This window comes from Zingiber officinale, chromosome 9B (genome assembly GCF_018446385.1).
Source record: "Zingiber officinale cultivar Zhangliang chromosome 9B, Zo_v1.1, whole genome shotgun sequence".
Classification (NCBI taxonomy): Eukaryota; Viridiplantae; Streptophyta; class Magnoliopsida; order Zingiberales; family Zingiberaceae; genus Zingiber; species Zingiber officinale.
Window position 1 is genome coordinate 7,178,699 of NC_056003.1, and position 23,443 is coordinate 7,202,141.

The 23,443-nt window shown below is 36.2% G+C and overlaps 3 protein-coding genes across 3 annotated transcripts; 1 reads left to right on the forward strand and 2 right to left on the reverse strand.

Annotated features, from left to right (window-relative positions):
* Positions 1-340: 340 nt before the first annotated feature.
* Positions 341-3,505, reverse strand: LOC122025627 (pentatricopeptide repeat-containing protein At4g21065-like). Its single transcript, XM_042584460.1, has 2 exons — positions 2,911-3,505; positions 341-1,691 (listed from the first exon to the last, which is right to left on the reverse strand). Exons 1-2 carry the CDS (start codon positions 3,459-3,461, stop codon positions 839-841), a joined length of 1,404 nt encoding a protein of 467 aa, XP_042440394.1. The 5' UTR covers positions 3,462-3,505; the 3' UTR covers positions 341-838.
* A 689-nt stretch (positions 3,506-4,194) lies between these two features.
* LOC122025194 (casein kinase 1-like protein HD16) lies at positions 4,195-14,679 on the forward strand. The gene is made up of 16 exons (XM_042583964.1): positions 4,195-4,946; positions 6,602-6,727; positions 6,886-6,959; positions 7,682-7,751; positions 7,907-7,962; positions 8,957-9,028; positions 9,096-9,190; positions 9,315-9,381; positions 9,452-9,581; positions 9,677-9,895; positions 9,973-10,103; positions 12,655-12,829; positions 12,910-13,000; positions 13,754-13,911; positions 14,091-14,279; positions 14,359-14,679. The coding sequence occupies exons 1-16, from the start codon at positions 4,521-4,523 to the stop codon at positions 14,416-14,418; spliced, it is 2,139 nt and encodes a 712-aa protein (XP_042439898.1). The 5' UTR covers positions 4,195-4,520; the 3' UTR covers positions 14,419-14,679.
* A 354-nt stretch (positions 14,680-15,033) lies between these two features.
* On the reverse strand, positions 15,034-19,235 carry LOC122025195 (metal tolerance protein 4-like). The gene is made up of 7 exons (XM_042583965.1): positions 18,887-19,235; positions 18,074-18,243; positions 17,687-17,885; positions 17,270-17,448; positions 17,016-17,166; positions 16,585-16,718; positions 15,034-15,473 (listed from the first exon to the last, which is right to left on the reverse strand). The coding sequence occupies exons 1-7, from the start codon at positions 19,086-19,088 to the stop codon at positions 15,294-15,296; spliced, it is 1,215 nt and encodes a 404-aa protein (XP_042439899.1). The 5' UTR covers positions 19,089-19,235; the 3' UTR covers positions 15,034-15,293.
* Between the last annotated feature and the right edge of the window lie 4,208 nt (positions 19,236-23,443).

Below are 23,443 nucleotides of genomic sequence, written 5' to 3' on the forward strand. Positions count from 1 at the left end.
CTATTATATCACAGATTATGTGTACATTATGTTAGAATTGTCCTTAGCCATAGAGTTTTCTTTAGAATCACCTTTATTAAAACACTAAATCTTTCGTATAATTCTTCTAATAATTTTTAATTAGTGTTTTTTTTAAACAAAATATTAGATAGGCGATCTTCTCTTCTGATTCATCTTTTGAGTAAATATAAACTATAATTTATACATGCCCAAAAACTAAACTGTGATTATTTTTATCAATCATGCAGGCAGAATATTCAACAGTAGTTTTGATAATGATAGATGCAGGCTGACTTGTATTAACAAACGAGAGATTCACATGCAGACAATTGTTCTAGCCAAAAATTTAATATTTCATCAAAAGGGATCCATTAAAGTAAAACAAACTCATGCCCCAGTTTTACAAGATTACGAGCAAGTTGCTCATATAATTAGGGCTATGCTTTTCTTAAATTCAAGGGGCTAATGATTGAGAAGTCTAAGAACACAGGCACATTATTTTAAAATTTTCTGATAACTCGGAGATAGCAGTCATCATTAATTTTCTCTTTGAAATTCTCTGAAGAAATATTGAACATTTAATTTGTCTCTTGCTGGCTAGTGAGACTCTCTTAGATATCTGTTTCAGTCTTCCAACACATACAATTTCCATTTCTACGACTGCTCGCAAAAGGGACCTTGCCCTTCTTGTATTCTGCGTTGATAAAATTGCTTGTATTCATCAAAAGGCAAGCACCAAGAAATCCTTTACAAAATTGTGTAAAGAAGACCTTGATCCAGATCAGTGATGCAATTTTGAGTAAATTTAAGCACAGAAATCCCTCGAATATTAACATCCTCATCTGGGACTTTCCGTAAGTCGTCGTCGGTCAGGAAGTTCTAGACTCCCTTCCACCCAACTGCATGCGCGAACCTTCCTTAAACCTTTCTTTGAGATGTTGCTTCTCATCTTCTCGACTTCGTTCCATTTACCTGACAATGCTGACATGTTGGCAGCAATCACGTAGTTTGATCCTAAGCCAGGCTCCTTTTCCAGCAGAATCCTCATGAAGTCTTCATCGATGCCTATGAATTTGCCATTTTCTCGACAAGCCCCAAGAAAGGATCTCAAGATAACATTGTTTGGAATGATAGGCATGTTTTTAATGAATTTGTAAGCAGTTTCCAATAAACCTGCACGGCCGAACAAATCGACCATACAACCATAGTGTTCGATGGTGGGTGTAATATGGAACTCTTCTACCATTCTGGCAAACATCTTCTGGCCTTCGTCAACCATACCAAGATGACTGCAAGAACATAAAATGATGGAGAATATCGTACTGTCTGGTCTAAAACCACTAGCTTCCATCTGCGAGAAGAGATTGATCGCTCTTTTCCATTGGCCATGATCAACAAATCCCGAGATCATAATTGTCCATGATTGCAGGTCCTGCTTTTCCATGGATTTGAAAACTTGGTAAGCCTCCTCCAACAAACCACATTTAGCATACATGCCAACTAGAGCAGCACCTAGAGCAACATCCAATTTCATATTGTTAACTATAATGTAGGAATGAATAGATTGTCCAATACGTGGGCTGCCAAGATAGCTAGAAGCAGAGAGAAGGTTTAACAAAGTAACTGAGTTGGGCTTAACATTCACTCTTTTCATTTCAAAAAACACCCTTAGGGCTTCGGGAGGATGGCCGCTGTGGGGAAAAACGGAAGCCAAATATCAGAACTTGCTAAGCAATAAATGTAAACTGAATAAAATTAAGCAAAAAAGCATGGCTGAAGCTTTACAGGTATCACATGTCAGAAACAATATAACCTTAATTTGCTGTGAAGATTATGTTAAATGTCATAATTGAAGTGACTAGAAATTTGTAGGTGTTTGTAGGATTCCACACAACAACAAAGGAACAAAAAGATTTAACAGAAAGAGATATTTAAAGGACCAAATACCATAGCATTTTACATGCTAAGATTAGTTATTTACTTCAAATAACAATTGTTCACATCATCCACTCAAGAAAGTACTGATAATTCACATTTTACTCATTGTTGGGCATGCCTAGAGCTTTATCTACCTACAAGAAAATGAGTTATGATACTTACGATGGATCAATATGCATATTCTATCAAGGTCGCTAACTCCACCAGATCATTATTTATGCATTTGTATATGCTTGATAAGGCTGTTACAAAAAGCAAAAAAGGAATAATGGCTAATTCCAAACTGATTCCAGATAAATAAGAGTCCAGTTTTCTTCAATGATGTTATTGAGAACAGAGACAAAAGGAAAAAAAAAGGATAAAGGGAAGGGAAGGGGCAAGAAATGCTCAACTCGAATAATTATGAAGGCAATTCAAAAGTAACCAAAATGTTGCCATGGCATGGTGTCAAGCAACAATTAAGAAGGAACTGGAACTGGATCTACACAAGCATATATCACATGGAGTAACGTGACAAAACAACACTAGTAAAAAGACTGGAGAAGCAGTGTCGGTGCATAGCTTCACCATTATGAAAGGGAAACCTATAACAAAATGTGAAGACAAAACAACAAGGACATCGAAGAGGTAAGAAACAGGGACAAATTCCAAAGAAAGCATTACAATCCTCTTAAAGGTACACCACTCTTTGCTTTTCCTCAACTTATAATCTATTCTCCAGTCACTTATTCAGTTGCATATTGGTCTGCAAGGGTTTGATTCATAGAGGACATATAACTAATGTTCATCTACTTTATACTCAATTCAGAGTGTGTAGCCAATAAGTAATACCTACCTATCCAGGATTCACAGCTTAGGCATCGAGATGCATGCATGAAGTGCCATTAACATGTTGATCATAATGTGAAATAAGTGCGCACTTTAAGGTCATTGAACGGAAAAAACAAATGAATGCTTCAAAAGCTTACCTACCAAGAAAGACACCCTTGGATCATGGAAGTCCACGACACAACATCTCTAACACTCATTCCATCAAACACCTGGTGAGCACATTCCAACAACCCGCAACAACTATACATGTGCAATAGCGTATTCCCCACATAAGAATCATCCAAAAACCCCGCCTTTACGATCAAGCCATGAACCGTCTCTCCGACTCGATGCAACGAAGCGCGGGCGCAGGCCCTGAGAACAAACGGATAGGTAATGTGATTGGGGCGCACGACCTCAACTCGTCTGAGGGTGGAGAAGATGCGGATGGCTTCGTGGGGGAATTCGGAGTCGTCGTAGGCCCGGATGAGAGTGTTCCAGATGAAGACAGGGGGAGGGAAGGAGAGGCCGGAGAGGAGGGAACGGGCGTGGGGGAGGGAGAAGAGGCAGATCGAGGCGATGAGCTTGGAAGCGACGGCAGGGTGGTGGTCGAAGGCAGTTTTGAGGAGGAACGAGTGGAGTTGGAGGAAGTGGAGGAGGGAAGTGGCGCGCAGGAAGAGGGAGGAAATGCGGCGGGAGGTTGGGGAGATCATGGCATCTTGCCACACGCTATGGGCAAGCGATTGACCCAATAGCCCACCTCTTTCTAATTTCATTGATGAATATTATTTAACTTGTGCGGAGCATAGTTACTATATAAGAATTTAAATTTGGTTAAAATCTGATAAAATTTTTTTCCTCAATTATAATTTCTTAATTTATCTGAGATATGGTCATAAATCGATTATAATTATTTTTATTTATCCACTGGGACAAACGATTTCGTCTTTTTTTTACCACATTGATGAATATTATTTAATCTTTCAGGTCAAGGTTGATTTATCTGGAACATAATTACTATAACAAGAACTTAAATTTTGATAAAGTCTAAGGAAAAAAAATCATCTTTGATACTGACCAATTATAATATCTTAATTTACTTTTTCATAGATAGTTGTGGATCGACGGTGATTTTTTTTATTTGTGTATAAGATAAATTAAGAAGAATAAACTATACTATCGTTTTGCCAAGTGACTCTATTATTCGTGTATTAACTCAGCTACACCTTACCTTACTGTGACGATCATCTAAAGTTTATCTGATTGGTTAAAAAAACAAAATGAAATCTTCAACTAAAGTTTTGATTTTTTTTTAATTTTATATTGACTAAATATTATTAATTTCCTCTATAATCACACTCGATTAAATTAACTATATTGTCGACTAAAATTAAGATATATTTTTTTGAAAAAAAAAGTATATTATAGAACACATATAAACAGTGGAAAGTACGTGGTCTGTTTGTTTTCCCTTCGCGGACGCTTCCCCAACCTTGGTCTTCCCTGGTCCTGGGATCGAGCCTCCATGGACCGATCGCCAAGAAGGGAGTGATTATTTTCCTTCTGCTAGATCTGTTTTCATCCTCTTCGCCTTGATCTTATCGAAACCCTGACGACCGGAGGAGAATCTGCCGATCGCCAGCTGTTTCCGGGGTCGCCTTTGGTGTATCTGAAGATTCGAGGTCGAGGGTCGGAATGGGTAGGAAATCGGAACGAAATTAAGGGATAATGGTCGGATTGAGGTCGCCGTGGCGCGATTGCATGGGTGAAGAATGCCAGTCTTGCGGAGAGGGGCGCGTCGTAGGGGCCGTGCTCCAACGCTGTCGCCTGTAGATCGTCCTTCGCAGAACACCAGAGCGCGGACCACGGCCATACATAATAATCCCGGGCCTTCCGGGGACGCTGCTGGCGGAAGTAGGCGGGGAAGGAGTAGGGCCCCGGCGTCTGCGCCTAGGGGGAGGAGGAGAGTAAGATCTGCCACAGGTAGGTTGGTCTTCATTGAGGAGGAGGAGGGGAAGGAGGGGGATCAGTTCAAGGAGGTGGTCGTTTTGGAAGAGGAGACGAAAGGAAAGGGGACGGCGAGACCCGCAGAAGAAGTAAAAGAGAAGGAAACGATGGGTGATGATAGTGGTGGATTGAGCGCCAATAGGGTTGCAGGACAGGAAGAAGAAGGGAACACCACTCCATTCCCTGAAAAGGTTCACCTTTCTTGCCTGCCCTGTTGTTATTCATTGTGGTTTAATGCATATTGCTCTTTGTTAAAGAGAAAGAGGTTATCATGATAATCTCCTATGGGATTTACCTCGATATATATTTTACTATTCTGGCTTCTTAATTCTTGCATGATTGTCTGTTTTCTTTGTTTTTTCATTGTCTCTATGAGGTTTTAGTCCTATGTCTTATGTTGGTCATAAAAATATATAGTGAATATTAATTTTATCGAATGGTAATGACTTCAATCCTTTATGCTGTTGGTTCATGGGGGATAGTGGACATGCTGTAGAACTTCCTCCATCTTGGTATCCACTTTTCATCTGATTCCTCCTCCAACTGTTAGTTCCCTCAACTCTGCCCCCTCAAGGGCCAAAAGTCCTCTGTCATCTCCTTCTGATCTGCTCCAATGCCATTATATCGATATACACATCCATGCAAATTGAAGTCTTGATTTCTATTTTGTCATACAGTCAATCTTCTATTAAACATCACAGCATCGTGTAGGAATGCCCATAGCATCAATAGGTCACTTGATATGGTGTTATGCTGTAATCTGGTGTCTATGTTTCAGTGAACATGTTAGTGACATCGTAATATCTTAAAGATTGCACATAATATCCTCAGGTCCAAGCAAGCATATTGAACTTTAATTCTGTAATTTGGATGCCTCTGAAAATTTAATGATTTATCATCCTTGACAATAAAAAAAAAAAAAAGAAAAAAAAAAAGAAAATACTGTGGTGCCTTCAGTTTAGATTCATTAGATGAAAGAGATTATCATGATAATCTCCTACTTGATATGCTTCAACAGTTCTTTCTTGATTCAGCATGATATTTTACTAATCTAGCATCTTAATTTCTTGCATGATTGTGTAATTTTTTTTTATACCTTTCTTATTGTTACTTCATCACTAGTTACTCTGATATATCTTCAATTAGTCTTTCCTTTCTGGTACAGTAATGAACACCTAATATACTTCTCTTCACAGTTAACCTAACTTCGCAGTTCAATATAACTAAATAATAGCTTTTCTTTATTTAAATTTATCCTTTTCAAGTAAAATCTCCTGTAAATTATTCTTCGTTAGACATTCACAAATGTAAGTTTCAGTTTTTCCTAGGAGCTGATTTTCCTGTTGTTTTCACTTTCTGTTGTTTTCACTTGTTATTGTCCTTGATCCTCCTTTTATGTCATGTTTACACAACTAGTTACTTTTTTAGTGGATATATCTTCTCACATGTTTGCACTGTTTGTTGCGTTTCTTGTTATCTTCTTATCTTGATACTTCAGTGTCCATTAGGTAGTGAATATGATCTTTTCCTAGAATTAATTCTAAGTTTGTATGCCAGCTTATTTTTTTCATGTTTTGAATGTTCTACTATAGGCTTTTATTCCAAGGTTACCGTACTATCCACTTGTCATTATATCCACTTTTAATCAAACCTAGGTCATGTAATTTCTTAATTCACAATTTATTGTTCTATTACTTCAATTCCATAAACTACTACTATCCAAAATCATCTTGTACATGATGCTTCTGCATGTTCTTGTTTACTTATCATTATTGATCTTCCTTGTTCTTCTTTCTACTTCCTGAATGTGAAGGTAAAGGGTAGTCATATTTGGACATAATTTCAGGTCCAAGTTGGTGGTTCACCTATATATAAGATTGAGAGAAAGCTTGGGAAGGGTGGATTTGGTCAGGTTTTTGTTGGTCGGAGAGTCTCTGGAGGCATTGAGCGATCAGGTCTTAACGCTATGGAGGTATTTCTGTGTCGTATTTATTGCTTTCTTTTTGTAAGGTCGAATTTTATATAAGGCCAATGATGACCTAAATGAGCTTGAGATAAAAAGTTTTTGCTAATCTACATTGTTTCCATATTGATGGTTGTCTCAAATTTAGTGCATGCCTTTGCAAATAGGTCGCAATCAAATTTGAACATCGAACTAGTAAAGGCTGCAACTATGGCCCTCCTTATGAATGGCAAGTTTACAGGTTCGTTTTGCTATCCTCTTTTACAGGTTTAGCTCTCACTTCTTTTCATTTTTTTTTGCCTCATATAGAAAATTTTTTAAAACTAAAAGTTTAAGAGAAGTGGTGCTAAATCTGAATATGTAAAATGTGCCTTCAACAACACTGATTGAAGAAGTGAGAGGATAATTAATCTGAATTGAGAAGAATCTTCACTGTTGTGAATTTAAGATTCCCGATTCTATTAGTCAATGATAAGGAGATGTTAAACCAAAAATATTATAAACTTGACAATGGAAATGAATGGTTAAAATGGTTAGAGCTTTTTGAAGTTATGAATTTCTCGGTACCTCTTAGGCTTATTTGGTTGTTGTGCGACGAAACACATGAAAGTTAAATGGACAGACATGTGGAGTTCCTATAAAAAAAAAGAATCACAATCTGAAAGAGTAGTTAGGTGTAGCTATAATATGTAAAATTAGGAAAAATATGGTATCGTCCTGTTCAAAGATGACTAATGAGCTATGTAGGTAGATAATTTGAATCGATTAGGGTTTAATATTTAAGGAATAAGGAGAAACTGAAGATAATTTCAATTTAACATAATTAAACATGATTTCTAGAACCTGGTATTGCTAGCAGCCTAGCAGTATAATCTTACATAAGTTCTAATGGAGGGATAAGTTCTATTGCTAGCATTATAGCCTTACATAAATAATTGGGATTTACACCTTGTTTTTTCTTAGTGCTCTTGGTGGTAGCTATGGAGTGCCTAGGGTACATTACAAAGGCCGGCAAGGTGACTACTATATTATGGTATGAGTTTCCTTTTATCCTGTGTGCATTCTTGGCATCTTCCTAGTCAGAGAGTTGGCTGTTATGCTATTTTTTGTTGCTGCATGATTTGTCTGCACAAAACTCTGTGCTAGAAGCTTTTACCGCTTTAATGCCGGATTTCTTTGGCTATTCAGGTAATGGACATGCTGGGACCTAGTCTATGGGATGCCTGGAATTCTTCAGGTCAAACGTGAGTATACGGTCTCTGTGATTACATTGCTCTGTCACTCAGCATTTTCATTTTAGTAAATTATCTACCTCTTTCATTGACCACATGACAATTTCCTTCTTGAATTCTTTCATTTTTTTAATTGAATTTGTCGGTAATTGTTTTGTTGAATACTATGCATTGATCTTCTCTAAGCATATCCAATATTTTTGTTGCTAGATTTGATAAAATACCTTGATTTGTGTATTAATCAAGTATATTCTTGTTTTAGGTTGAATGCTTTTCTTTTCTTTTGTGATTTTTTATATTTGATCTCAAAATATGATTATATTATCAAATATAAATAAGATCTTTCATTTTTTATTTTTAATGAGCAATAAAATTTCCAATATATATATCAAATTTGCATTATCTTATTATTATCTTTTTGAATCTTTTATATTTTCATTTTGTTTATATTGATGCCACACGATATTATTTGTGTGACTGACAATGTTTGACATTGTTGTATGCCTCAGTCAGAAATCTTGCAACAATGAAAGGAGAAATGGTAGTAGGAACTAGGAACCTTTATTAATGCTTGAATGAATAGAATGATGAGATGCCACTTTTATTGGTAACTCATGGCGCAGGAAAATAGACCAGGCATACCACAGGTGGCAAATGTAGAAATAAAATGAAATTGTGTTCAAAGAGAAATAAAATTAAATTGAATTTTAAACCTTAATCAGTTTATATTATCAATCATTTTATTTTAAAGCGTTCATTCTTTTTTTGCATCTGATATGCCATTTTCTGGAATAATAAAGAAATTGGGTTCACTTTTTCAAGTTTATTCATCATTCATTTTAGAACTGGAATTATTTGTAAAACAAAAGTTTTTGAAACTTTTACTTTTAGAAAGAAGTATGCAAATATCTTAGTGGTATTAGTGAGATTGATCCAGTTCCTTATAAAATGACAAATCTGTGCCATTAATTTTTGGACGAATACTGAATCTTCTGAAATTTCTCAGGATGTCTTCGGAAATGGTTGCCTGTATTGCTGTTGAATCCATCTCAATCCTTGAAAGCATGCATTCAAAAGGGTAGATATTTTGATCTTTTCCCTTAAAACTCTTTAGAAATATGAACTAATTTAAATCACATTTTCAGATACGTCCATGGGGATGTAAAGCCCGAAAATTTTCTGCTTGGTCAACCATCAACACCCCAAGAAAAAAAGTTGTTTCTTGTTGACCTTGGATTAGGTGAGTGATTTTCAGTGATTAATTATTTTTCTTAAGACTTTTTCTTTTGAACAAGCTGTTCTAGTTTATTCTTTTTGTCTGATTTATGCTTCCTCTAAGTAGTTGTGCTTTTATGTTTTTTTAGCTACTAGATGGATGGATGCTAGTAGTGGAGCCCATGTTGATTATGACCAACGACCTGATGTGTTTAGGTATGATAGGAATTTCCTCTTTGTTCTCCTTTGGATACCATTTTTTATATTGGTGGTTTATTTGTTACAGAGGAACTGTTAGATATGCTAGTGTTAATGCACATCTAGGAAGAACAGCAAGCAGGAGGGATGATCTGGAGTCTCTTGCATACACACTAATTTTCCTTCATCGAGGAAGATTAGCATGGCAGGGATATCAGGTCGTTGAATTTAAGAAACACAATTCTATCTATATTTGACTGTTTATTATGGATGGGAGAGTGAATCTTTTCTTATACAATTTTTGACATTTCAGGGTGATAACAAATCTTTTCTAGTATGTAAGAAAAAAATGGCAACATCTCCAGAAATATTATGTTGCCTTTGTCCTCCGGCATTCAAGCAATTTCTTGAGGTTGTGGTTAACATGAAATTTGATGAGGAACCAAATTATTCAAAACTTATTTCTTTGTTTGATGGATTAATTAGTCCAAATCCAGTAGTTAGGCCAATTAGCATTGATGGTGCTCAAAAGGTGATTTCTTTACTCTTATTTCATTTTTGACTTGAATTTGCTAGTGAAATTATGATTACTCATAATAAATTTGTCAGGTTGGTCAAAAACGTGGTAGATTGACTATTGATGATGGAGAAGAGAATCAACCGAAGAAGAAAATTCGCCTAGGTGTACCTGCCACCCAGTGGATTTCTGTGTATAATGCTAGGCTTCCGATGAAACAAAGGTACATTTTAAAACAAATTTTTTGTTCCAAGTAATAAACTAATTTCATTTTATGGACGCTCGGTTTTGGTGGTTAGGTTGATTATTTGGTGCTTAAATCATTGATGGCTGTTTTTATACTGCTATCCTTGTTACCAACATCTTCCAAATGAACATTGCTTGACAGGAAGATAGTAGAATGACATTCAAATTATACATTTGAAGATAAATCAAATAGAGTTTTTGAGAAAGCCGATCCTAGTTGTTCTTGTTCAGGGCCTCTCCAAATGGAGACAAGATAAATCAAATAGAGTACAATCTTCATTTATTTTCATATTCTATTTCTGTTTGGGTGGTATTTTTGATAGGTCCTGATGGTTTAATTTTTCTTCTCTAGATCACACCCTGCTTCTTTCCTCTTTATTGTTATTATATTATTTTATTGCGTGCCATATCTCTTTAATCCCCTCATTCTTTTTGCTATTATTCCTATTGTCTCAATTCCTCTACCCTACAAATGTTTGCAGAGTTGGTTCTTTCTCTCACATGTTGATCACAACTTCTAAGCCATCCACCAATTCCTATTATTTCTTGCATTGAGGCATATATTTCCATAAGCCTCCTATCTATTTCTCCATCACAGACCATTTGTACACATGGGTGATAGGCCTCACGAAAGTTCCCTACCGGCGTAAATCAGAAAGTACTCCTGGAGGCTAATCAAAGATGCCAACTTTCTTAGGTTTGTCGTCCCATTGAAGGAAAATCCTTACAGTACGCTGCAGCTGGAATTCGAACCTTAGTTGTCTGGTTAACCGTTTGGAAAGCCTAATCGTTGCACCGTAGCCCCGAGCGTTTGCACACATCCACTTGACCCTTAACATCATCAAAGCTCATGGATAATGGGTGGTGGATTGTCTTTAACAAACTCTGTAGCTTGGCACAAGATGGGCAATTAAATTCATTGGTAACAAGTGAAATGTGACACTACTACAAATTCATGTGTCTCAGTCACATCCAACACATAATCTACAACATGTATCAACTAAATCCCTACACCTTACCTCGATTTAGCCGCTGTTGTGGCTACTGGAACAAAATGAGCTGCTAGATGGAGTTGTTGCCGGAACTAGGAACACCCCACAACACCCAAATTTCCAGATCCACCGAACAGTACAACCTACTACCTACTGGAATCAATCGGATCAAGAAGCAATCAAGCAGGGAGATTATGGATCAAGCACAAAATTGGAGATCACGGATCAAATCCACAGCTAAACAATTCGCCTACCTCAAACATCGCCACTAGGACACAGCTTCGTGCGGCGACAATTGATCGGAGCCGAAGGCAGAAACCTAGGGCACAGGTGCAGAACAGAGGAAGGACAGTGAGCAAAGAGGAAGATCTAAGCCCAAATCCTAACCTAGGTAAACACTTACCTTCAAGATCTTGTTAGGGCACGGTGAGAGATCGGTTTGGGAACTCGGTGGAGGAGAGGAAGTCGTGCCCGACAACAGGGCTCACGGCAGTGCTTGATGCCTAGTCCGGCAGAGGGCTAGCAGCCGGCGATCGGCTGAGAGGGGGCGAGGATGGAGACCTAGTGAACATATGAGAGCATGATAATGTAGGGTGGGGACTTAGAGTGTAGCTGAACTATAGTACCACTTGGCATAGCATCATGATTTCATGATTAATGTCCTCACAAGAGTGCCTAGTTAGCTAAAGAGTGGTAGATTTACTACAATGGGACATGGATCAATTCTCGGTGGGCGCATGCCCGGGGAAAAAATCCTCCCACCCCCTAGCCATTTGGCGGTCGGCTATAAGCGGACCCCATGATTTACCTCCCTTCATATAACCTGCACTGTAAGGGGTGCCTGAGGTGAGCGTAATCACCTTTTTGCTACAATGATTTCGTGATTAATTTGATTTTGCAAGGGAGAAAATATATGAGAATAAAAATTGTATTATTTATCAAATGATTATAACTATGTCATGGGGGCTTAGGATTTATAATAACTTGCTCAAGATTCGTACAAAAATTGACTAGGTTTACTAGAAAGCATTAAAATAGAAATAATAAAATTTGAAAAAAAAAAATTGAAATTAGAGTCTGAGTGAGTTTTTTTTTATTTGGCCAATTTAAGTTTCACAAGAGTTTTTTTTCTTCTTTTGCATCGAAGTTTTATATAAACTTCACAAACCTCCTGTAATTGTGGCAGAATGCTTCATACCAATGTTTGTTGGTGGAAGTTGGCATCTCACTCATCACCTCAATTTGCTCAATAGTGTCAAGTTCTTCCTAGATGGGTGGGGTAGAGTAAATACAAAATACCTTTTGGTGTTGGGAGTTCACTATTGACTCCATGTTTTCATCTTTTGTTTTAGACTATAAATATAGCATTACGCACAAAGGTTGATATGAGATGATTTTGTCTTCTCAAATCCTGCTGTCTTCTCTTCTTAATTTTTTTTTTTAGTTCTATGTTCTCTTACATGTTCAGTTTTGTATTCATTTTGAATTGAAGTGTTTAACTATGCATCTATATAAAAAAGTTTACCGTGTAATTAGGTACCACTACAATGTAGCTGATGCACGTTTGTCACAACATGTGGAGAGAGGAAATGAAGATGGCCTCCTTATTAGTTGTGTTGCATCTTGTTCTAACTTGTGGGCCCTCATCATGGATGCTGGAACTGCTTTCACATCCCAAGTGTATGAGTTGTCTCCATTTTTTCTTCACAAGGTATCATTAATGGTAAATTGTGAAATTTTGAGTATGATATATCTTAAGATGTCATTTATTATGATTAACAAGTAATGCAGGAATGGATTATGGATCAATGGGAGAAAAACTACTATATCACCTCACTTGCTGGTGCTAATAATGGAAGTTCACTTGTAGTCATGTCAAAAGGTTGGTCTTGTCTTAATTAACATTCGCATTTTTTCAGTTCTTTGCACTTTTAGATTTCTCAGCATTGTTGGAGACTAACAAACTAACAATGACAAATTTTATCATCTATGATGGTTTTACTAGTTATTGATTGCTAATTAGTTTTTTAAGAAAATTTGATTGTTATCAGAGTATGCATATCAGAGATGATTGCTTATGGGCATTGTGCATACAATGTACAATTAATTTTTCTTTCTGAGTTATTATTTGCAGAAATAATATATTAGTTAGTCTTGATAAAAAAAAAAATCTTATATCAAACTTCTGAGGACATTATTAAATATGCTATCTTTATCACCAGAGAAATGTTCATTAGCATTCATTGATTACAAGTCCATTAAAAATGGTTAGCCAGAAAAATAAATAAGGAACTTTCTCTAAAGGAGTTTAGATAAAAAGAACTTGTTAAGAGGCATGGCAAAGGTGTACCACAACTTCAAAGAATTACATCATCTTCCATATATTAAGTTGCTGTGGATTCTATAAAAACTTTCTCCTGCACTATAATCTTCCAACTTTGAGATTTAGGATTTCCTTTGACATAAGTTATCAAAGTTCTAGAACCCATCGTTTCTTCTTTTGTTCTTCAGGGGTGGAGCTGAAATATTCTTGAGTTTATTAAATTTAATACCCGTTTAGCATCAAAGATATGTTTCACGGGGTGGTTAGTAAACGTCTTTAATCTCTAACTATGCTTGCAATTCAACTCCTCAGGCACTCAATACACGCAGCAGTCTTACAAAGTAAGCGAATCTTTTCCATTTAAATGGATAAGGAAGAAGTGGAAAGAAGGATTCCACGTCACATCCATGGCAACTGCTGGCAGCAGATGGGGCATTGTCATGTCACGCAATGCTGGTTTTACAGAACAGGTAGAATAACTTCGCTTGAGTTGATCAGTAATGGGCAATGCAAAATGGGAGTCCTGTTAAATTGTCTTTACATGTTCAATGCATAAAACCTCTCCCAGCTTATTCTGTTAGTGTTATTTGGATTCCAATTTTCTTTGGCCCAACGAAGTGTTTGTTAAATTGTTCTGGCTCATGGCCAGGTTGTTGAGTTAGACTTCCTGTATCCAAGCGAGGGCGTCCACAGGCGTTGGGACAGCGGATATCGCATTACTTCTATGGCTGCCACTTGGGACCAAGCTGCACTCATCCTCAGTGTGCCCAAGCGGAAGCCTAGCGATGAGACTCAGGAGACCCTACGGACGTCGGCATTTCCAAGTGCTCACGTTAAGGTACATTTTTTTATTCTTCGTCGTCCATAAATTGATGTGTGCTAGCAGTCGACACCACATTTCCAATCTTGACGTGCAGGACAAGTGGGGAAAGAATCTGTACCTGGCTTCCATTTGCTACGGTCGGACCGTGTCATGATACTTGCTGTGGTTAACCTCACAACCATTTGCAAAGTGCGTTTTCCTGCATCTCAATTTAACATGCACATCAACCAATGCTTGTCCCATCTATATTGATTTACACTGTACCATCGTAGGTGTTGTACACATGCCGTCACATGCTTCCCATGTTATTTATGTACTAGTTAGTCATAAGCTTGGGGGTTGACTGTGCTGACTTTATTGACGGCTTGTAAAATTTGACATAATTTTAATAACTAAACAAGTATATTCTAGTTCACCCTCGGTAGGCTTCTTTTAGATCTTCATCTTGACTGTTGCTATAAAATATAATATAAGTCTAGATAAGAAGGTAAACTCATCTGGTAAATTATCCTATTTAAAATAATGATGGAAAGAAGAAAAAATAGACAGTGTCTTACGCATGTTCATCATGTAGAGGTGGTTGAAAGTTGCCATTGTGCACACCCCGCAACTTCAAAAAGATTTTGTAACAGATGATCCAAACAAAATGCTCTAGTTGATTTATGTGAACAAGAATCATTCCTGAGCATCTGGCAGTCTTGTTAGATGTCTTGATGGGGTAATCATTCCCCCAAGTTATGTTGTCTGAATTATGATTAAAACAAGACAATGAGCAGAAAAAAATGGAGTCATTTAATGCAAACGACCTCTGCAGGGATGACAAGTTCAACAATCATATTCAATTCTATCAAGATCCTAGTAATTGAGCTGATACCAGAGTCAGGGCCGTTGTTGATTTGTTTTCGACCTTTCAGACGATTCATCCAGCTCATGACTGCCTTGTAAAGCTATAAAATTTCCACAGACAGAAGGCGAAGTGTATGCTAACTAGCATAGCACAAAATATATAAACACAAACAAGAAGCAAGATTAAGGTTGGCTGCTAGGTAGCTTGACGAGGATGTTATGCTCTGGCTTGTGGTCGCATTCGAAATCAAGGTGTACAAATGCTCGTTCTACTTCTGGAAGTTCTTCGATCTTTATCTGCAGGGATTCTCCGATCATGTGGGCTTCTTTCAGAGGCAAATCTTCTGGAAGTTCAATATCAACCTATGGATAGAAGGACATACAGTTTATCCAAAAGGAGGCTCTGACATATATGCAGCTGAGCTCAGAAAATATAAGCTGTCATCACTTTGAACAAATAATACAGACAAATGTATTTATTTTAATTTTACATAAAAATAAACATAATACCTATAGGTTCAAAGAGAAACTTATAAGTAGATACTATCTTATAATTAATGTTTAAGTAATAGTGGAAATTATATTATACACGTAAATCATATAGTATTGAGAATATCTATTCAAACAATTAAGAAGTCAAAAACCCTTAAAATATATAAATATAAAATCCTAATTAAGAGGAGTTGATACTACTCTAACTTCCTTCCTCTTATTCTTCTTCATTATTTTAAATTATATATTATAATATAATTTCTTAACATTAAAAGTGTCTCACTTGATATGTGAGAGGATCAGATTAAAACCCATATGAGGGCAAGATTTATGAGCTTCTTCTTGGCTTTGAATTTTATTTCACTAAATCTTTTTATATGTCTGACCACTTATTTGGATGTTTAAGTTTTATTTATGCTTATATCTCTTGATCAAAATAGGCTAAGTGCAATTTTGTTATTAATAATTTACGAAATCAATATTTTATATAACACAACACCAAAATTAAATGTTTTCATAACTACTATAACAATCAAGTAATAATTTTGTTAACACAAGTGAGGAGTCATCATAATCATCAAGCTATATTTGATCATTAAGTGCTGTGTTGGATTATATCACTAATAATATTCAAATTAATTTGATCATTTTTATTACATTATTTTTTTTTCATTAGTCTCCTGCAAAACCCGGATAAGGAGATTGAGAAAATTAGAAAGAAAAAAAAAACCCATGAGATTTTAGTTTGGCAGGAGCAAATGGTGGGGACTTGTTAAATATCATGTCATGCCTTCTCATAGAACAAAATATGTGAAATATCAGATAATTTTCTCATTTGATTAAAGAGTAACTGTATGTAATTTTAGATATTTTTTCTTCAACTTCTCAATGGGTTTTCTACTCCACTGCAAGGAAGCTCAAATGCCTCAAGGATAATATATTATCAGGATGACAAGAAGTAACAATGAGGAAAGGAACTGACCTCAACGAAGTAAAGGACTCCAAATGTATAGGCTCGGACAGTGTCGACTCGTTTAATCTTAGGATCATGCCTTATTACGAGGTAAGTTAATTTCTGCAGCATCTCTGGTGGAGCGGACTGCCCAACCAGTGAAACTAAAATCAAGAAGAAATAGACAAGCAACAAATAGTTAGTGAAATATAAAACTATGAAGCATGAGCAGAAATTACAGGAAAAAAAATCAAAGGAAGGGAAAATGCCAGGTTATCATATGATATACTATGTGCTGCATCATGTCCTGTTGTATTGCCTTGGAAGATTGCCAAAACCAATACGTTTCAATATTAAACTGCTGTAGATAATTCAGATTCATACTAAGGGGCATATGTGAGCACAGAAAGAAATGCTGGCTGAAATAGTTTTGGAACAACATTGCAATTAGAAAGGCAAACCTGCATTCTCCCAGACAGTTCCTGACCAATTCGTAATTGTATATATTGCAAGAATGATAGCTCCAGAAGGGTCAATCCACCAGTAGTATTTATCACCAAGAATAGCAGCAGTCAAGCCAAGAACATTGGTGACGACATCAAAATAATGGTCCTGGATATCATTCAACAAGCCATTAGAATCAGCATAATGTTAATGTATGATGTCAACGGAATCAAATGCGAAACCATGAAGTTTACATAATCAGAAGTAGAACCTTAGCATAGGCACGGACAATATTGTTTCCTGAGGTTCTGCAGTAAAGCCACAAAGCTAGCTTTATGAATGTGGCTGTCAACATGATTGAGTATAGCCATATCAATTGTGTTGAGGTCATCTTTTCGGAGGGTGTATTTTCAATCAAACGCTCAAGAGCTTGAACAAAAACCTGAAATCCTGATGAAAAGAGTATATGTGTGAATATGACACTGTGAAGTTATACAGAAAAAAAGGATGATAATTTGTCTTCAGCTTGTAGCAAATAGCAACCAAATAAGATCTGAAAATATATTTCATTGCAACAGAAGCATGCAAGGAAATCAAATCCACCAGTCAAATTAAACCTTTAAACAAGTTTAAAAGCACAAGAATGTTACGAAGTCACAACACAAGCAATATTTCAGAAAATATGTACCTAGAGTAGCCATAACTGCAGCAAATATGATAATTCCAACTGGCTGAACACGCAACTTGCCAATAGGATACTTGTATATGTTTATGCTTTTCATTGACAAATGTGTAAACCAGAGGATTCCACCAGCCATAAGATCCAGTAACGAATCAAGTGTTGATGCAGCAATAGCTATTGAACCACTTCGTATAGTAGCATAAATCTACAGTCAAAATCCACCTCAATTTTAGCTTAGGTATATGAAACTGACCAATATACACTACCATCGAAAATTTTCTTAGTCAATGGGTCCTGGTAATACTAACTTATAGCCCTGGTAAGACAAAACTATAACTTTCCTTTTTCTACAAGTTCAACAACAGCAAAGATTCAGACTACAAAGATCAACACCTTTAGTGCCAAGAGAGCAATGTTTGCATAGTTAGATATCTTTATGGCAAATTCACTCTGTGCTTGCTCTTCAAGATCTTTATCCTCGTCAATGGTTTTTGTATGCAAGGAGTCAACTTCCTCAAAGGATCTCAGGGTTGCAAATTGTTTCTCGTAGTATTCTTTTTCCCCTGATATTCAAAATGAGATGATGGTTAGTATAAGCATTCAATCGCATAACACAAAAATTTGTTCTACGTTCACAGCTTCTATTATCCATTCTGAGGAAAAAGAGTGGAACTCTCAGCATAAAGTAAGATATAGTTGGACATCTTGTTACTATGAATATGCAAATAGGTACGATTCGAAGCCAATAAGACACAAAAAGCATGTTGTAGGTGTAAGGAACATTGGTAGGTGATCAGCATGCTAATCTACACAACAATTTGACAGACAACAACAAGAAAAAACTGTAAAAATATATACTTGAATTAGATCATTATTAATTATAAAGAAAGCTAAAAAAAATAGCAGACTTGTTGCTAAAGTAATGGTTTTCTTTTCCCCTTTAAGACCAGATATTCTACGGGCAGAAAGGGGCAAAAGCGATTTTTAGCCTTTTTCCATCAACGTCATCCGCAGGCAAAAAGCTTGCACTGATCTTCAAAAAGGAGCAAAAAAAAACAAATAGAAAAACTAGATAGATTTAGAAGGTACACGAGGAAACGAACAGACCAAAGAAAACTAAGATAATAAGCGCCAAGCAACTTCAAAAATCAGCGTTTTTATCGCAAATCTGAGAGGGCGGTATGTGGATGAGCAGACAGCGATAACCTTCAATGAGATCTCTGGTTTGGGAGACGTCGAGCGTGAAAGGCCTCTCCAAGTCGACGCCGCGCCTCACCTTATCCGGCAGCCTGGACACGAACTCGCCCCTCATTGAGGTCACCGAGTTCTTGCGCGGCATCCGGCCGGCGGGCCCCAAAAGCGGCGTCCTGACCTCCGCCGCTGCCCGATCGTTCTCTCCGCCCTCCATGCTCGCCTTCCGGCTTCCTCCTCCAGGGATTTCTCGGCTCTATCGCTCGCTGATTAATTTCCGATGGAGAAGGGAGACAGAATGGAAAGAACCGCAATTTATAAACTAAAAGAGGAACGAGGAGGAGAGAGGAAGGTGTCAATGACGCCGGTATTTATAACGGTTACAGCTCATCAAACGTAAACCGCACAGCCCCTGTCTCTTGTAATTGTCGTCAAGCTTGACATTTTCCCCCGAAAACATACGTCAAGCAATTCAAACTGAAAGGGAGAATTTTTTTTTTTTTTTTTTTTTTTTTTTTTGCATTTTGGTCCTCTAAAGTTTCTTGCTCAGGCGTGTTTCTTACGGCGGGGAGAGAGATGGAAAAAAAAAACTGAAAATAAAATAAAGAATGAATATCGATCCGGTGATGAGGAGGGACCCGTTTAGTAGGATGGTCAATGATATGGTAGAGGTCAAAGTTAAGATTGGTGAACGCTCTGGTATTATCGTCCGATCGTACAACCTCCTTTTCCGATTGGGAGGAAGAATCGCCGAGTCTGCTTGAAACATATGTTAGCACAGCTCGGTCATGTACCGAGCTTCTGGTGCTCACACAAACAAGGTATGCGCCGAGCGGTCAACCCACTCGGACTCACATCGGCAGACAGTGACGACCGAGCAGATTACATTCAGATCAACTTCGATCCGTTCTGCATAGCAGCGGAGTCCGGACAGTGGAATATTGGCCGAGCGACCATTCCGCTCGGCCCGAGGACAAGATCGCATGGACAACCGATAGCTGGCCGAGCGGGTCTTCCGCTCGGCCTGTAACAGATAAAAGAAAGATCAGAGGATATCCTTATGGGAACTTGTGCCGCCAACTAACGGCATGTTTGGCGGCATGGTCAGACAGAAGATCGTACGACGGAAGCTTCCGCTGTCTTGTCAGATATATGTTCGGGTTGTTAAGGTATGGTGTCAAAATACTTTTCTGACACGTCTTTTCAGAGTATACTTTGAGGAGTGTGTGCGCCTCGAGAAACATACATGCGCTCCCCGGGAGTCCTATATAAAGACCCTCAAGCTTCGACGACGGTATGCGAAATCACTACTGTAGCTACAATAACTTTGCCATTTTACTTCTTTGTTTTTTCTATATCGTTGGTGTTTGACTTAAGCATCGGAGGGTCATCATCGGGGAATCCCTCTCCTGCTCAGTACTGACATTGCTGTGGTTATAGGTTTCACTGATGAGAAGTCCACCAATGATCAATAAGAGTATCACGCTCCTAATATTGCTGTGGTTATAAGTTTCACTGATGAGAAGTCCACCAATGATCAATAAAAGTATCACGCTCCTAATATCCATGGTCTCGACTCTTAGACAGAATGAAATATATTACTGAAAGATAATTTTCTTTTTACAAAATAGGCCTGAAGTTTCCGTTTTCATTTTCAATCGACAGAAAAGGTCAAACAGTTTAGTTTTTTATATATTAAAGGAGAGTGGCTGGAGTTCAAGATTTTAAATCTGATCCAATAATTTTTCTGTTTTTTTTTTTGGGTCCTTTTTAACTACCTGCAGAAAGAAGTGCAGGCACTGGTGCAACTTTATTATGAAAGGCATACGCACTGGTGCAACTTCATTATGAAAGGTACGGAAAATAATATTCTTCTAATTTAATCAGGAAGAAAAGTTAAAAGAAATTAAAGGGATTTTTTTAGTTGTTATGTAATTATAGTATTCATAGCGGTTATTTTATGAATATTAAAGAAATATCATTTAATTTTTTTTAAAAAAATTCTGAATAATTTATCTTAAAAAATTTATATATTGTAATAAATATGAGCAGCTACGAAATTCTATTACTATATATAAATATATAGTAATTATGATCATAATTACTACAATACACTTAATCATTCAGGATTTAAGTAGGATGTGGACACTATTAAAGGATAGTTATATCATTCCATGTAGATGAAACAGTCCTTTTAATAAAATTAATATTATATATAAAATACTCTTTATTGTTAAATTAAGAAAACATATTTTAACTCTATTAAAATCATTTCAAAAGTATTATACCAATTATATAATAGTTATTTTGATAATCTAAACTTATTTTAATTTATGTATCAGATAAATTTAAAATACAACTCATCCCTACTTTAAAAATCAACCTCTAATATATTCATCTCATTTGAAATTAAAACCTTAATCTTTTTATGAATGCTTTACTATTACACTACAGGTTGAGATATAAATTATATAATAGTTTTGATGTGATTTTAATTAAGTTAAAATATTTTTTATCAACTTCAAAAAAATTAACGAAGTTTAAAATAAAATAATTTGATATAAAGGATTCTATGTTAAGTCAGTTTATTTTTATCATGTCAGAGTAATTATTACATATCGTGTAACAATTATTATAGCTGTAATTATTAATATATATTTTTAAAAACAATTTTGATAATTAGGCACGCTCCTTTTTAAATAATTGTTGCTTCTTTTTTTTCTTTTGCTACTTTGGTTGAATAAGATGGAGGAAATACGTGCATAACTTATAAAAGTAAAATAAATTTGATTTAAATATTTAAAAAATTTAGAACGTGTGGTTTGATAAATTACTTAAAATTAGCAAACTGACCCACTAAAATACGAAAGACACAAGTTCATTATCCAAAATAAGAACCAATGGAGTTAATTTTGACCTCGTGTTCTTGTTGTGTAGTATTTTGCCCATAAAATGAACTCGGAGGAGGGTAGTTTGACATTGCTGAAATGTTGATGGGCATTTCGTAAAATGGCTGCCATTAGTGATTGGGAAAAATATTTAACTTTGTTAAAATAATGGGCACGAGATGCACGATTTTAAAAGGACGAGATCGCGACGCTTGAATAATTAGGCAGTTTTTTTTAAAAAGTGAACTTAAAATTGAGGATTCTTCAATGGGTTAAATGCATTCCATTTTTAATACATAAAATATTAATTTTCTCCTTTTTAAAATTTGTAAGGATACAAATATTAATATTTGAGATATATAAGAGTATTATTAGATTCGTCAAATTTGTTTTTTTTCAAATATAATTTAACTGCGCATTCGAGTATATTTAAATTTATTTCAAAAGAATTTAACTTAATTTTTTAATATATTTTTTCATGCATTAAAATAAAAGTGACAAATTAGGTCAGACCACCGTCGGCACAAATCAATCCAACTCAGCATGATATGAGTCTCTTAAATTTAGGTAGGACCATCCGTGATTTAAAAACGTTAGGGATAATAGTCATTAAAAAATATTAACAAAAAACAAATAAATATTCACTCTTATTAATGCGGTGGTAAAAGGAGTCATTAAATATTAATTAAATATGAGAATAGCAGTGGATATGAAGATCAAAATTAAAACAGTCAAAGATTGAAAATTGTTAGATTATCAAAGTTGGACGAATGGATTTGAAGGGTCCAATTGGCTCGGAGGATCATTGGGACAGATCATTCATCTTGTCGGGATGATTATAGAAAGGATATTAGATGTTCATAATTATGATGACCCTATAAGGGCTAGTCTATCCGGACCATATGTCTGGTCACACGAGGAACAACTTATAGAGTTGAATGATCGTGAAGAAGAACAATCGAGATAGATCGGACAGGGAATCACGGTCGAGCGGGGCCCTCACTCGGCCAGAAAGTGGGACCCTTCACTTGGCTCATCGTTTCCTTCTGAGAGTCAGTGTTGCTAACAACAGAGCATAGTTAGCTGACAAATTGTACGATAAAAGTTTGCACTGTCATGTTAGAGATTTGTACGTTCTGTTAAGGAAAAGTGACAGAGACACTTTTCCAACATAGTTTTTTCACAGGACAGTTAGGAAAACGTGTACATATCTTGGGAAGCGTGCTTGTCGACTACTAGAGCACTATATAAAGAAGGGGGGATATGCACCGACAAAGGTATGCACCATTTGTATTTATACTTTTGTTGCTGTTATAGTTCTTTGCCGTCTTTCTACTATTTCAATGACTGACTTGAGCATCAAAAGACCAACGTTGAGACCCCTTCCCCAGTCTGACACTGATCTTCTTGATTTTACATAGTAGAGCGAAGTCTTCATATAATCAACTGCGGAGTCATATCTCAGTCAACTATCTTCATTGTTTTCGGGCAGGATAACTTATTTTTATTACGAGAAAAATAGTGCTCTATTTAAAAATAAATTTTTTAAAAAATATCATATCTAAACAACAATGTGGTTTGAGCATGTTTGATGTAATAGTTTTAACCAAAGTGATTGCTTAAAATTATTAAATAATTACATTTTAAATTATTTAAATATCAATTAAAATTGTTCTAATTTAAT